Source organism: Chelonia mydas, chromosome 5 (assembly GCF_015237465.2).
Source record: "Chelonia mydas isolate rCheMyd1 chromosome 5, rCheMyd1.pri.v2, whole genome shotgun sequence".
In the NCBI taxonomy this organism is placed as follows: domain Eukaryota; kingdom Metazoa; phylum Chordata; order Testudines; family Cheloniidae; genus Chelonia; species Chelonia mydas.
Window position 1 is genome coordinate 38,712,648 of NC_051245.2, and position 15,366 is coordinate 38,728,013.

Genomic DNA, 15,366 nt, shown 5'->3' on the forward strand with positions numbered 1-15,366 from the left:
GCCACATCAAAGCCTCACCCTGGCTAGCAGGGTGACCGTTTAAGGTATGGAAAATATACTTTTATAGGGAGAGATGATAAATGGTCAGTCAATTTGGTTTATCCAAAAGAAGGTTAAGAAGTGACTTGATCATAGTCTACACATACCTACATAGGGGAGAGATCTCTGGTAGTAGACAGTTCCTTAATCTAGGAGAAAAAGGCATAGTTTGATCCAGTGGTGAGAAGCTGAAACTAGACAAAATCAGACTAGAAATAACATGGAAATTTTTAGCAGCAAAGGTAACTAACGATTGGAATAATTTACCTTGGGATTGTGGTAGATTCTCCATCACTTTGAAGTCCTGAAATCAAGATTGGGTATTGTTTTAAAAGATGTGTTGAAGCTCAGCCAGAAATTATGGGCTTGATGCAGAAATTACTGAGTAAGTTTCTTTGGCCTGTGTTATGCAGGAGGTCAGATTAAATTATCATTATGGTCCCTTCTGGCCTTAAAAATCTGTTAATCTGTATGACATCTGAAGTGCAAGGTAAACTTATTAAATTCTGCAGTGTTGTTATTTTTACAAAAAGTTTGTTGACTTGTGGTTTGTTTTCCCCAGATTGCTACTATCTCTCCAGGGATGGCATCCTGTGAAAACACTCTAAATACACTGAGATATGCAAATAGGTATGGGAAATATTTTATTTATAGCTAATTTAGCTGTTGTATTAGATCTCTGAATTGTGGTATTCTGTTACTGTGTGACACACAATTATTTTAGGCACTTTCTAATTGTTTTTAGTGATGCTTGCATTTCGTTCTAAAATACAGACCAAAAGACTGATCCAAGCATTATTTGAAGTTAATTTCACGCTTGTGAAAGGTAACAAGTTAACAGCACTGGAAACTGAATTCCAGTATTTATTGGTAGACAGGATGACAACAGTGTGTAAGCACCTTCACACTGACCAATATACTTCAGTCCTGTTCTGGAGGTGTCGCCTTTTGGGGTAAGAAGACAGGTTCAGTCTCCAGGTGGATTCTGTCCTTGAGGACCTCTGCTGAGATGGTCAGTTGTAGCGTGTACACTTTTTCACTAGGAATTGAGACCCTGTCGCTGTGAAAGGCACAGTATTGCTTCCCAGAACCTGAGCTTCCAGGCTGGTCTATAATAGAAAATGTTGCTGCTTTAACTGTATTGGTATAATTACACCCACAAAAAGCCCCTAGTGTGGATGCAATTATACTGGTGTAGAACTGTCTGTACTAGGACTTTTACTGGTGTAACTATAGGTATGTCTACACATACAGCGGTGTGTAGAGTACAGACCCTGCATGCTCAGCTAGCACAGGTATACAGTGAGGCACTGCTTAGGGGAGTAGAATACGGACAGGCCATAACCTTAGGGTATGCTTGTGATGTCCTGCTTAGGACACCCAGAGCTGTGAGCCACTGTTACTGCTCTGTCTCGTTGGAAGTAGTTACTCTAATGATTTCTGAGTGCGTCCAGTGAGAGGGACTGGACGCTTCAGGGAGACATCTCTGGGGACCATGGGAGATGGGGTTCCCTGATTGTTACCTGCAAGGCAAGGTAGATCTTGAAGAGCTGGCTGACAAGGCAGACAGGTTCATGTGTCAGCAAACTGACACACAGCTTGGCAGAAGCAAAGCTCTCACTCTTGCTAAGGCGGAGTGGTAACTCAGTTGCTCACAGCTCTGGGTGTCTTGAGCACAACGTTATAGTGTTCCCTGCATGGCTTTCTACATGCCCACTGCTATTTTTAGCAGTGTAGTGTCCCACTGCTGGAGCCTTTTCCTGCTGCAGGGAAAGACTCTCACAGCTCCCTGCTGTCGGAACCTTTCCCTGCTCCCTTTCCATTGCCAGAATCTTTCATTGCCATGTGTATCAACATACTGCAAGTGTAGACAAGGCCTATATCAGCAAAAAATCACACCCCTCACTGATATAGTTATAACACTCAAACTTTTAAGTGTAGACCAGCCCTTCTAGATTCCTCCTTTTCCCCACTATTTCTGTTTTTATTTTTAAACTGTTTCTTCCCTTCAAGAAACAAAAATGCTTTTTACATGTTTCTGGTTGAGTATGGATATCCTGTATTGCTTTAATTTCTTCGCTTTTACCTTTTTGACACAAGTACAGAAGTATGCAATACAAATAGGATTTTTGTCACCTGTAAATTTAAGTTTTCTTTTAAACTTGATAACTTGATCCGTAAATGCATAGAATAAAGCTGTTGGGCATATATTTTAACTGTCAAGAAGTGGGGAGGTAGAATTTCTCTTATTTTTATACTACTCCTTTTAGAAGAATTGGGCATGTGAGTAGACATGGGTAGTCAGGGACTCCTCAGTTGCATAGTGCTTTTTCCATAGTTCGCAAAAAAAAAAAAAAAACTTTATAGATCTAAGAAACGTTTTAAAGTTACTGTATATTTGAGTATACTGCTGGAACAAGACCTCTGAAATAAATGTTCAGCAGTAAACATATGAGATCATTGAAGAGCTTTACTTTTTCATAATTCAGGGGAGGCAGTTAATTTGTGTTCTATTTCAAGCATATAAAACTGTTCCTGTGCTTGTGATGCTATTATGTTTTGCAAAAATAATGCACTACAAGCCTGTAATGTGTTTTTAATGTTTCTGTAACAAGTTTCTTAGAGAACTTGGTTTACGTTTTCGAGAGACCATATACTGTGCAGAAGTATTAATTATATTTTTCTTTGTATGCCAAAATCTAATATGTACCTAACAACATTTGTAGACTTTGTCCATACATTTAAATCTTGCACTTGCCTTTGTATTTTAACTCTTTAATGCTCTTTTAGCAATGTGCCATTTTCATATCAATTTTAGGGCTGTCAGTCAATCACAGTTAACTCATGCAATTAACTCAAAAATAATCATGATTAAAAAAAGTATTGTGATTGATCACAATGTTAAACAATAGAATACCAATTGAAATTTATTAAATATTTTCATGTTTTTCTACATTTTCAAATATATTGATTTATATTACAACACAGAATACAAAGTGTAGAGTGCTCACTTTATATTATTATTTTTATTACAAATATTTGCACTGTAAAAATGAAAAATACTATTTCTTTTGTTTATCAGTTCACCTCATACAAGTACTGTAGTGCAATCTCTTTATCATGAAAGTGCAACTTACAAATGTAGATTTTTGTTGTTGTTACATAACTGCTCTCAAAAACAATGTACATCTTTAAAGCTTACAAGTCCACTCAGTCCTACTTCTTGTTCAGCCAATTGCTAAGACAAACAAGTTGTTTACATTTACAGGAGATGCTGTTGCCTGCTTCTTATTTACAATGTCACCTGAAAGTGAGAACAGGCGTTCTAATGATACTTTTGTAGATGGCGTTGCAAAGTATTTGTGCCAGATATGCTAAATATTCATATGCCGCTTCGGCCACCATTCCAGAGGACATGCTTCTGTGCTGCTGATGCTCGTTAAAAAAATAATGAGTTAATGAAATTTGTGACTGAACTCCTTGGGGGAGAACTGTATGTTTTCGGCTCTGTTTTACTTGCATTCTGCCATATCTTTCATGTTATAGCAGTCTCAGATGATGACCCAGCACATGTTCGTTTTAAGAACACTTTCATAGCAGATTTGACAAAATGCAAAGAAGATACCAATGTAAGATTTCTAAAAATAGTTATAGCATTCAACCCAAGGTTTAAGAATCAGAAGTGCCTTCCAAAATCTAAGAGTCCGAGGTGTGGAGCATGCTTTCAGAAGTCTTAAAAGAGCAACACTCAGATGCGGAAGCTGCAGAACCCGAACCACCAAAAAAGAAAATCAACCTTCTGCTGGTGGCATCTGATTCAGATGATGAAAATGAATATGCATCAGTCCACTCTGCTTTGGATCGTTATCGAGCAGAACCCATCATCAGCATGGATGCATGTCCTATGGAATGGTGGTTGAAGATGAAGGGATATATGAATCTTTAGCGCATCTGGCAAGTAAATATCTTGCTACGACGGCTACAACAGTGCCATGCAAATGCCTGTTCTCACTTTCAGGTGACATTGTAAACAAGAAGTGGGCAGCATTATATCCTGCAAATTGTAACCAAGTTTGTTTGTCTGAGCGATTGGCTGAAGTAGGACTGAGTGGACTTGGAGGCTCTAAAGTTTTACATTGTTCTATTTTTCAAGGCAGTTATTTTTTTTTGTACATAATTCTACATTTGTAAGTTCAACTTTCATAATAAAGAGATTGCACTACAGTACTTGTACGAGGTGAATTGAAAAATACTATTTCTTTTGTTTCTTACAGTGCAAATATTTGTAATAAAAAATAAATATAAAGTGAGCACTGTGCACTTGTATTCTGTGTTGTAACTGAAATCAATATATTTGAAAATGTAGAAAACATCCAAAAATATTTAAAGAAATGGTATTCCATTATTGTTAAACAATGTGATTAATCACAATTATTTTTTTTAATCGCTTGACAGCGCTAATCAATTTATAAATAAGTGACTTCCTGCAGATATTATATAAACTCTACACACACTAAATAGTAATGTGTACGCAGTTTACAATACGCATAAAACTGGGTAGTATGCAGTTTGAAGTAATTATAACTGTAGTCACCTAATGTTTTGAAAGGAGCAATTCTATGGAATATTCATCTCAGGCCAAATTCTGTTCATTATACCAATGTATACCCAGAATAACTCCACTGAAGACAGTGGAATTATTACAAATTTACACTGCTGTAAATTAGCAGAATTTGGCCAGTTGAATTTTCTTAGGAACATGCTTGAAACTCAAATTTGAGGAAGGCCTAAATATCTCACCACTGTCTCAAAACATGTTTTATCTTAAAAACAAACTGCTTCATTTGTTTCATTCTTTTCAAAACTATAAAGGAGAATGCTAAATGAAAAGTTGTCATTTTAATGAATGTCTTTACAAGAACACTTTCTTTTAATATGCTGCTGTATCTTGCTGCTGCAGAGTAAAGGAATTTGGAATTAGTCCTTCGGACATTCCCTTCTCACAGAGTAGTGGCAGTCGCTCTGATCTCTCTCCTTCCTATGAGTATGACGACTTTTCTCCTTCGATCACCAGGTCTACTTCATTCTATACATGGAATCTTTATTTTAAGTTTTTCTGTTTAGCTGTATAATTTTACAGACCCAAACCTTCATTTATTCCCTTGCCTTGAGTCATCGTATACTTTGTTTTCATCCTGTTTGACAGGTGATGGTACTGCATGGTCTGCAATCATCTTTCCAATTTTTGTTCATTTTTCTTAAACATTTGAATATTTCATATTCAGGCTTGCTTTTCCCTTCATACATAAAAACGGTGATGTCACCTTTGTAGATTTAGTGGATTGATTCTCATAAGTCTGTTTAGAGTAATTCTAACTCTGTGAATTTTACTACCTGATAAAAAATAAAAGGAACTGTAATACCTTCGTTATTTTCATTAGTGTAGTGAATCCTACATATACGCGTGGGGGTTTTTGGTGGTGGTGTTTTTTGTTTTTGTTTTTTTTACTCCATATTAGCAAGTTGTTAAGGTTAGTTATTACTGAAGGATATTTGTCTAACCTTTTTGGTTTATTTGCAAATTTGGATTCATTTAGTTCATAAACTTTTTTTAAAGTGACAGGTTTCAGAGTAGCAGCCGTGTTAGTCTGTATTCGCAAAAAGAACAGGAGTGCTTGTGGCACCTTAGAGACTAACATTTATTTGAGCATAAGCTTTCGTGAGCTACAGCATCCAATGAAGTGAGCTGTAGCTCACGAAAGCTTATGCTCAAATAAATTTGTTAGTCTCTGAGGTGCCACAAGTACTCCTTTTTTTTAAAGTGGACATCCTTATTTGAAAGGATGGTGTCAGCTGCTATTTTGTAAAGTTCAACTTTTCTAAGAATCTCAAAGTTGAAATTGGTTTTAATTAATGATCTGTCCAATCTTTGTGGACACTAGATTGTTTTGTTTTGTTTTGTTTACTGGCGGTGATTTGTTTTTTAAAGTCAAAAAGTGCTGAATCATTTATTAACCAAAAAGATGCACACAAAGATAGAGAAATATATTGGCCAGTTTTTGGTGTACAATCTGTGAAGCTATATTTACACTAATGATTACAACTATTATTGACTTGTTATACAGTTCTTTAATGTTTATGGTTAGGGTTGTTTTTTCCCTTCTTGTACCTGTTTATTACAAAGACAGTCTTGCATTCACTATCTTTAAATCTAAACTGGATGTTTTTCTAACGGATATGTTCTAACTCAACCACAAGTTATTGGCCTTGATGAAATTCTGTGTCCTGTGTTTATATAGAAGGGTAGACTAGATGATCACAATGGTCCTTTTTTGGCCTTAAGATCACATTAAATTTGTGAAGTTGACATCACCTTTATTAAATGAATTAAATTGCATCTGAATCCATAAGCCTTTAATTTATTTTTGCTATTTTAAATAGAACATCATTTATTTTAAAATAAAATCTTTTTTTTTTTTTTTTTTATGATTGTAGGGTGAAGGAACTGACGGTTGATCCTAGTGCGGCAGGAGATATCCGTCCAATTATACACCATGCTCCAAATCAAATTGATGATTTAGAGACACAGTGGGGTGTAGGGAGCTCACCTCAGAGAGATGATCTTAAACTTCTTTGTGAACAAAATGTGAGTAGCTTTCATCATTTTAGGCGTGTGTATATATAATATTGTCTTTGAATTCAACAGTAGATCATATCCTGAGTAACATATGTTTATAAGGCTACTAGCTACTTGGTTGAGTATAGTTAGCCTCTGGACTCTTTCAGATTGTCATAAAGTTAATGCTAATGCTAAAAATGTGTTTTTGGGAGTTTGCTTAGTTTTAGATTTGTTCTGTTTTCCTTGCTGCTAAGGACACTTCAGTAGCGCTGCCTGTTTGTTTTGGAAGTTGCTGCTCTTTCTCTGGATAGTTTTTCCTAGCATGCCTTCATCCCATATTAGGCAACTGGCAGCATTCTGTAAAGCCCTTTCTTTCCATTATTAAGAACATAAGAATGGCCATACTGGGTCCGACCAAAGGTCCATCCAGCCCAGTATCTTGTCTACGGACAGTGGCCAACATCAAGTGCCCCAGAGGGAGTGAACCTAACAGGTAATGATCAAGTGATCTCTCTCCTGCCATCCATCTCCACCCTCTGACAAACAGAGGCTAGGGACACCATTTCTTACCCATCCTGGCTAATAGCCATTAATGGACGTAACCTCCATGAATTTATCCCATTCTCTTTTAAACCCTGTTATAGTCCTAGCCTTCACAACCAGAGCATAGAGAATACTTTAGAATGATTCTGAGAGCTTGTCTGTACTTTGAAACTTGCAGACATAACATAGCTATTCCAGAATAATTATAATGATCATTATTACTGTATAAAACGCCATGTGGATGGTCTTATTCCAAAATAGATTTATTCAGGCATAAGCTTTTGTGGGTAAAATACCCACTTCTTCAGATGCTCTATATATTTCCCTTTCTTATCTTGGGATAGGATGAAACACCTATTTAATTTATTAGTTTTAAAGCAAAATTCATCAAAGAATAATAAACTTTATTATTTTTTCAAGGAGGAAGAAGTTTCTCCACAGTTGTTTACTTTCCATGAAGCTGTGTCACAAATGGTAGAAATGGAAGAGCAAGTAGTAGAAGACCACAGGGCTGTCTTCCAGGTAAAATATTGATCACTGCATTGTATTAATCAAATAGCTCACACTGGCCAGAGAGAAGTTCTAACTCTTTGGACATAAGATGTCATGTGGTATACTAGTGCAGTCAGACCTTCACAGATTTCTAAACACAATTCTTACAGGCAAGGCCATTGTGGCAAGATACAGAGTCAGAATCATATATAATACACCCTGTCCCCCAACCACCAGCTCCTTTGTCACAGTGGCAAAGGAGAAGCATACTGCTATATTGTCTGTGGAAACCCAGTGTAACTTCTGTTGTTTTCTTTTCAGAAGCTGATAGTCTTCAAGAAGTCATGTTACCATAGAGCATTTACTGTTCTTTTTTTTTAATATTGAATTAATCCTTCTGCTTTGGTTCCTTTCTGGTTTTGGCCATGCCTTCCAGTGTTAGTGGCTGCATGTTTTGGGGATGAAGCTTATTTGGCACTAACCCCACAATCTGAGCTTGAAATTTGACTGACTAATCAAAAGACTATATGTACAAACCAAGGCTGATTATAGACAATGAGTCCCCACCAGCGTCCACGACCAACTAATTCAGAGGCTAGTTTCATCAGACAGACCTGCCTCTAGTTGCATGACTAGTTATTTTATGTGGGAGCTAGGTAGGTTGGTTCTTTCACCACAAGCCACTCCATTTAGAAGAATACCACCAAGCACATGGGGTCCTGATTGTGACTAGGGCTCATAGGCACTACTGAAATACAAATAATGAGTAGTAATAATAAAGTGCCAGCTCTCAAGGCCTCTAGATCAGGTAAGGAAAAGTCTTCAGGCAGGCTTGAAACCTGCTCCTAAAGAAATGGTCCTGGTTATGCTGAGCAAAATATTGACCATCTGCTTTTTCTGGGTTGTGGTTTGCCAAGGATTCCCACCTTCAGTTGTTCAGAGGAAAGATGGGTACTGCATTTTGTGGACAACCTTTAACTATGACGGAGTTGATTTGCATCATTTACATTGCTTAGTTGCAGAAATTGCACTTCCCACGCTTACATTCTTTTCTAGTTTTTTGCTGATCCAGGCACTTTTCCTATGAATGGATGGTTTTTTGGTTTTGTTTGTTTTAGGTTTGTTTTGTTTGTTTTAGGTTTGTTTTGTTTGTTTTAGGTTTGTTTTGTTTGTTTTTGTTGAGATTTTTTTTATGTTGTATATTGGGTATATTTTGCCTTATGAATGTACATTGTAACAAGCTAACCCTGATTTTCTTGCTACCAAAAATCCCCCTAAAAACATTGAGCTTTGTGTTTTGTTTAAAGAATGTTGCCAACTTTATGCTGGATAGTGCTCAATGTAGTAATCTTTTGGGGGAAATGAGTATTTAGAAGTTCCCTATTTAAATATTCCTTTGCAGATTGTGTCTGATTAGAATAATCCTCGTGGCCATTGAAAGGTAAAATATTTTTAAAAAGCTTTAAGGTGATATAGGTAATATTTTTGTTAAGATTCTTAATAGCAGGTTTTAAAAGAGATATGGAAATGTATTTATTTTGATTTGCCCAAACAAATTAAACAAGCGCCTATTCTGCGCTGTGAGGGCCTTTTATAAATTTACTTTAAAAACACAGCGGACACAAATAACTTCACCTTGGGCCCAAAACATTAGACTGCACGGAAATTTTCAAAAGTGTCCCATTTTCAAATGTGAAGTAGTCAGCTAGGAGCATAACTCTCATTGAAAGCCACTGGGACTTAGGAGACTAATTGCATGAGTCATTTCTGAAAATGGAACTTAGTCTCCTAAGTCACTTTTGAAAATTGTACCTCTTGTCTAGCTCCTTCCTCCCCGAAAGCCTGAGGTAGATGGGTTTTGTGGTGTGCCCTGATGATTGAACAGTTTGGGCTACTGAGGGTTGGACTAGGGGACAGGGAAAGAATTCATTCCAGTGTTGTGGGTCCATCCTCCAGAACCCCCTGTCAGCGGCTTTCTCGTTTAGACTGAAATGTTTTCAGCTGGAGTGCTTCTCCTGATCATAGCTGAAGCAGGATCTCATTGGGTGAGGGGTAGTCTCCAGAGTAGACCAGTTTAAGCCAGTGAACCCCATTGTCCCCTGCCATAGGACAGCTTTGCACTTCCAGAGTGTTTGAAAGCTGCCCTAAAGCTGGCTTAGCCAGCCCTAGAGGTCTCCCTCAGTGTAGGGGGCGGTTCTCAAACTGTGGGTCGGGACCCCAAAGTGGGTTGGGTCGCCAGGGCTGGTTTAGACTTGCTGGGGTCTGGGGCCAGAGCTGAAGCCTGAGCCCTACCACCCAGGGCCAAAGCTGAAGCCTGAGGACTTTAGTCCTGGGTGGCAGGACTCATAAGAACATAAAAGCGGCCATACCGGGTCAGACCAAAGGTCCATCTAGCCCAGTATCCTGTCTTCCAACAGTGGCCAATTCCAGGTGCCCTAGAGGGAATGAACAGAACAGGTAATCATCCCCTGTTGCCCATTCTCAGCTTCTGGCAAACAGAGGCTAGGGACACCATCCCTGGCCATCCTGGCTAATACCTATTGATGGACCTATTCTCCATGAATTTATCTAGTTCTTTTTTGAACTATGTTATAGTCTTGGCCTTCAAAACATCCTCTGGCAAGGAGCTCCACAGGTTGACTGTGCATTGCGTGAAAAAATATTTCCTTTTGTTTGTTTTAAACCTGCTGCCTATTAACTTCATTTGGTGACCCCTAGATCTTGTGTTATGAGAAGGAGTAAATAGCACTTCCTTATTTACTTTCTCTACACCAGTCATGATTTTATAGACCTCAATCATATCCCCCCTTAGTCATCTCTTTTCCAGTCTGAAAAGTCCGAGTTTTATTAATCTCTCCTCACACAGAAGTCGTTCCATACCCCTAATAATTTTTGTTGTCCTTTTCTGAACCTTTTCCAATTCCAATATATCTTTTTTTGAGATGGGGCGACCACATCTGCGTGCAGTATTCAAGATGTGGGCGTACCATGGATTTATATAGAGGCAATATGATATTTTCTGTCTTATTATCTATCCTTTTCTGAATGATGCCCAACATTCTGTTTGCTTTTTTGCCTGCTGCTGCACATTGAGTGGCTATTTTCAGAGAAGGGGAGGGATAGCTCAGTGGTTTGAGCATTGGCCTGCTAAACCCAGGGTTGTGAGTTCAATCCTTGAGGGGGCCATTTAGGGATCTGGGGCAAAAATTGGGGATTGGTCCTGCTTTGAGCAGGGGGTTGGACTAGATGACCTCCTGGGGTCCCTTCCAACCCTGATATTCTATGATTCTATGACTCCAAGATCTTTCTTGAGTGGTAACAACTAATTTAGACCCCATCATTTTATATGTATAGTTGGGATTATGTTTTCCAATGTGTATTACTTTGCATTTATCAACTTTGAATTTCATCTGCCATTTTGTTATCCAGTTGCCCAGTTTGTGAGATACAAAACTGCTCAAGATAGTTATCTTTGGATCATCTGCAGAGGACCTAGATCTAGGGTGACCATATTTCTCTAAACTGAAACTGGTGTTGCTACTCGTGCCCCCGCAAATGTTTTTCCGCACCCCCAGTGAGCCAAGTAGCAGAGATGGGGGCAGAGGGAAGAGAAATGGATACGGAAGTCAGGCTTACTGGCCTGTAATTGCCAGGATCATCTCTGGAGCCCTTTTTAAAAATTGGCATCTCATTAGCTACCCTCTAGTCATTGGGTACAGAAGCTTATTTAAGTGATAGGTTACAGACTACAATTAGTAGTTCTAACATTTCACATTTGAGTTCCTTCAGAACTCTTGGGTGAATACCGTCTGGTCCTGGTGACTTATTACTGTTTAGTTTATCAATTTGTTCCAAAACATCCTCTAATAACACCTCAATCTGGGACAGTTCCTCAGATTGCCACCTAAAAAGAATGGCTCAGGTTTGAGAATCTCTCTCACATCCTCAGTCGTGAAGACGATGCAAACAGTTCATTTAGTTTCTCTGCAATGGCCTTATTGTCCTTCAGTGCTCCTTTAGCATTTTGATCATCCAGTAGCCCCACTGGTTGTTTAGCAGGCTTCCTGCTTCTGATGTACTTCACATTTTTTTGGTATTACTTTTTGAGTTTTTGGCTAGCTGTTCTTCAAATTATTTTTGGCCTTCGTAATTATATTTTTATACTTCATTTGCCAGAGTTTATGCGCCTTTCTGTTTTCCTCTCTAGGATTTAACTTCCACTTTTTAAAGGATGTCTTTTTGCCTCTCATTGCTTCTTTTACTTTGTTGGCTAGCCATGGTGGCACTTTTTGGTTCTCTTACTATGTTTTTAATTTGCGGTATATGTTTAAGTTGAGCCTCAATTATGGTGTCTTTAGAAAGTGTACATGCAGCTTGCAGGGATTTAATTTTTTGCGCGGTATCTTTTAATTTGTGTCACTAACTTCCTCATTTTTATATAGTGCCTGTTTCTGAAATTAAATGCTACAGTGTTGGGCTGCTGTGGTATTTTCCCCGCCACAGGGACGTTAAATTTAATAAACAGGGATGGTCACTATTACCAAGCAGTCCAGCTATATTCACCTCTTGGACTAGATCCTGTGCTCGACTTCGGACTAAATCAAGAATTGCCTCTCCTCTTGTGGGTTCCAGGACTAGCTGCTCCAAGAAGCAGTCATTTACAGTGTCAAGAAACTTTATCTCTGCATCCCATCCTGAAGTGACATGTACCCAGTCAGTATGGGAATAGTTGAAATCCACCATTATTATTGAATTTTTTATTTTTGTAGCCTCTCTAATATCCCTGAGCATTTCACAGTCACTATCACCATCCTGGTCAGGTGGTCGGTAATATATCCCTACTTCTATATTCTTATTATTAGAGCATGAAATTACTATCCATAAAGATTCTGTGGCACAGTTTGGTTCATTTAAGATTTTTACTTCATTTGATTCTATGCTTTTTTTCACATGTAGTGCCACTCCCCCACCAGCATAACCTGTTCTGTCCTTCCAGTATATTTTGTACCCTGGTATTACTGTGTCCCACTGATCATCCTCATTCCACCAAGTTTCTGTGATGCCTAGTATATCAATATCCTCGTTTAATACGCGGCACTCTAGTTCACTCATTTTATTATTTAGACTTCTAGCATTGGTATATAAGCACTTTAAAAACTTGTCACTTTTAGCTGTCTGCCATTACATGATATTATTGAATGGGACTTTTTTTCATTTGACTGTTTCTCATCAGATCCGACCTGTATTTTATCATCTTCCATCCTCTCCTTCTTTCTAGGACATAGAATCTCCATTAATAGATCCTCCCCTAAGCGATGTCTCTTTCCAAACCATGTGCTCCTCTTCACCTGTCGGCTTTCCCCCAGCCCTTAGTTTAAAAACTGCTCAATGACCTTTTTAATTTCAAGTGCCAGCAGTCTGGTTCCATTTTGGTTTAGGTGGAGCCCATTCTTCCTGTATAGGCTCCCCCTTTCCTAAAAGTTTCCCCAGTTCCTAATAAATCTAAACCCCTCCTCCCTACACCATCATCTCATCAACGCATTGAGACCCTGCAGTTCTGCCTGTCTAACTGGCCCTGCATGTGGAACTGGAAGCATTTCAGAGAATGCTACCATGGAGATCCTGGACTTGAGTCTCTTACCTACCAGCCTAAATTTGGCCTCCAGGACCTCTTTTCTGTCCTTCTCTATGTCTTTAGTACCTACATGTACTATGACCACCGGCTCCTTCCCAGCACTACACGTAAGTCTATCTAGATGTCTCGAGAGATCCACAACCTTTGCACCAGGCAGGGAAGTCTCCATGCAGTTCTCCTAATCATTGCAAACCCAGCTATCTATGTTTCTAATGATCAAATCACACATTACTAATATCTGTCTCTTCCTAATAACTGGAGTTCCCTCCCCCATAGAGGTATCCTCAGTGCGAGAGGATACCACACCATCATCTGGAACAGGAGGGTCCCAACTATGGGATCGATTCCCTCTGCTCCAGTTGGATGTTCTCTTTCACTGAGACTTTCATCCTCCTCAACAGCACAGAAGCTGTCAGACTGGGGGTAGGGCCATTCTACTGTGTCCCAGAAAGTGTCATCTGTGTACCTCTCTGTCTCCCTGATCTCCTCCAGTTCAGCTGCTCTGGTCTCCAGAGCCTGTACATGGTCTCTGAGGGCCAGGAGCGCCTTTCACTGAATGCACACATATACCACCTACCCATAGGGAAGATAATCACACATGCTGCATTGGGTGCAATGAACTGGGTAGCCCCAACTCCATTGCTGGACTTCTGCCTGCAGTATCTTTTTACTCCTGAAGCTTGTTCCCTGGTTGATGTTTCATTTTTATCGGGGGGTGTTTTTGACTCTAAGTTTAAAGAATGTTACGTTTATCTAGCCCAGCCCCCCACGCTTCCCTTCTAAACTTCCTCGCAAAACTCCCGTTAGCTGCTCCTGTTTGCTGTCTCCCTTGGTAACTCAAGTTACAGGCCCCCTGCCTGCGGCTGAAGCTCTTGGGCTTTGGCTTTGCCTCCCTGCCCAAGGTGTTGGGACTCAGGTGGGCTCAGGCTTCAGTCCCCCTCCTGGGGTTGTGTAGTAATTTTTGTTGTCAGAAGGGGCTCGTGGTGCAATGAAGTTTGAGAACCCCTGATGTAGGGGAATCCTCTTGTGGAGTAGAGCTGTTGTAGTGGCTCCTATGGCACAAGCCCCTCCCACAAAGCTTGCGTGTCCTCCTTCTCGGGGTGTCAGAATGGTCCCTTGGACTTGTGGGCAACCAACATGTACTTGCATTACCAGTCTCGCTCAGTGCATGGTGTCCTTATATCAGGGCTACAAGGGTGGCATAAAGCAGAGATTTTTCCCCCCTGTCTGCGGCTATGCTGAGTGCTCCAGACTGTAGCCGAGAACTGGGGCTACTATCTTTGGCCATTCCTGACACAGTCATTGGAATGAAGGAAGCATGTATAAAACATTAGAAACCTAGTTTTGCTACATAGAAAACAAAAATTCAGATACTGAAGTAAATTCGTGAAGTGAGCTGTAGCTCACGAAAGCTCATGCTCAAATAAATTGGTTAGTCTCTAAGGTGCCACAAGTACTCCTTTTCTTTTTGTGAATACAGATTAACACGGCTGTTACTCTGAAACCAGTTCATGAAATTGTTTGTCTAGTAAAAGGGTATAACTAGCTTTGGGAAAGCAGAAAGACTTCGTGAATTCAACCGTCTGCCTTCAAACCTGTCTCGTGGCTAATGCATTCAGCTGTTGTGCATCTCTTGTCTTTTCAGGAATCTATTCGATGGTTGGAAGATGAAAAAGCTCTTCTAGAGATGACTGAAGAAGTAGATTATGATGTGGATTCTTATGCTACACAACTTGAAGCAATCCTAGAACAAAAAATTGACATTCTGACTGAACTCCGAGGTAAGGCTGTGTTTTTTGTCCATTTATGGGTCTACCAGATTCACAGCTGTGAAAATCTCATCATGGACAGTGGAATCTGGTCTCCCCCATGAAATGTGGCCTCCGGTCACTCAGCTCTGAAGGCAGAGTGGAAAGTGAGAGCTTCTGGCCAGGTGTCCATCTTTGAAGACAGTGTCGCCATCAGCAGCAGCCGAGCAGTAAGGGTGGCAATACTGTGACCCCGTAATAAGCTTGCAACTCCCTGTGATGGGTTGCCC

At 39.6% G+C, this 15,366-nt stretch overlaps 1 protein-coding gene across 6 annotated transcripts in view; it reads left to right on the top strand.

The window, feature by feature from the left end:
* The window catches only part of KIF2A (kinesin family member 2A), an 88,973-nt gene that overhangs the window by 68,387 nt on the left and 5,220 nt on the right, over positions 1 to 15,366 (top strand). For 2 of the 6 annotated variants that reach the window (XM_037902880.2, XM_037902882.2), the window contains exons 16-20: positions 602 to 669; positions 5,000 to 5,113; positions 6,535 to 6,685; positions 7,622 to 7,723; positions 14,974 to 15,109. In XM_037902880.2, the coding sequence (XP_037758808.1) occupies positions 602 to 669; positions 5,000 to 5,113; positions 6,535 to 6,685; positions 7,622 to 7,723; positions 14,974 to 15,109 (571 nt within the window). The remainder of the gene's footprint in view (positions 1 to 601; positions 670 to 4,999; positions 5,114 to 6,534; positions 6,686 to 7,621; positions 7,724 to 14,973; positions 15,110 to 15,366) is intronic. The other 4 variants (XM_037902881.2, XM_043547527.1, XM_037902883.2 and 1 more) reach the window with 2 other exon arrangements.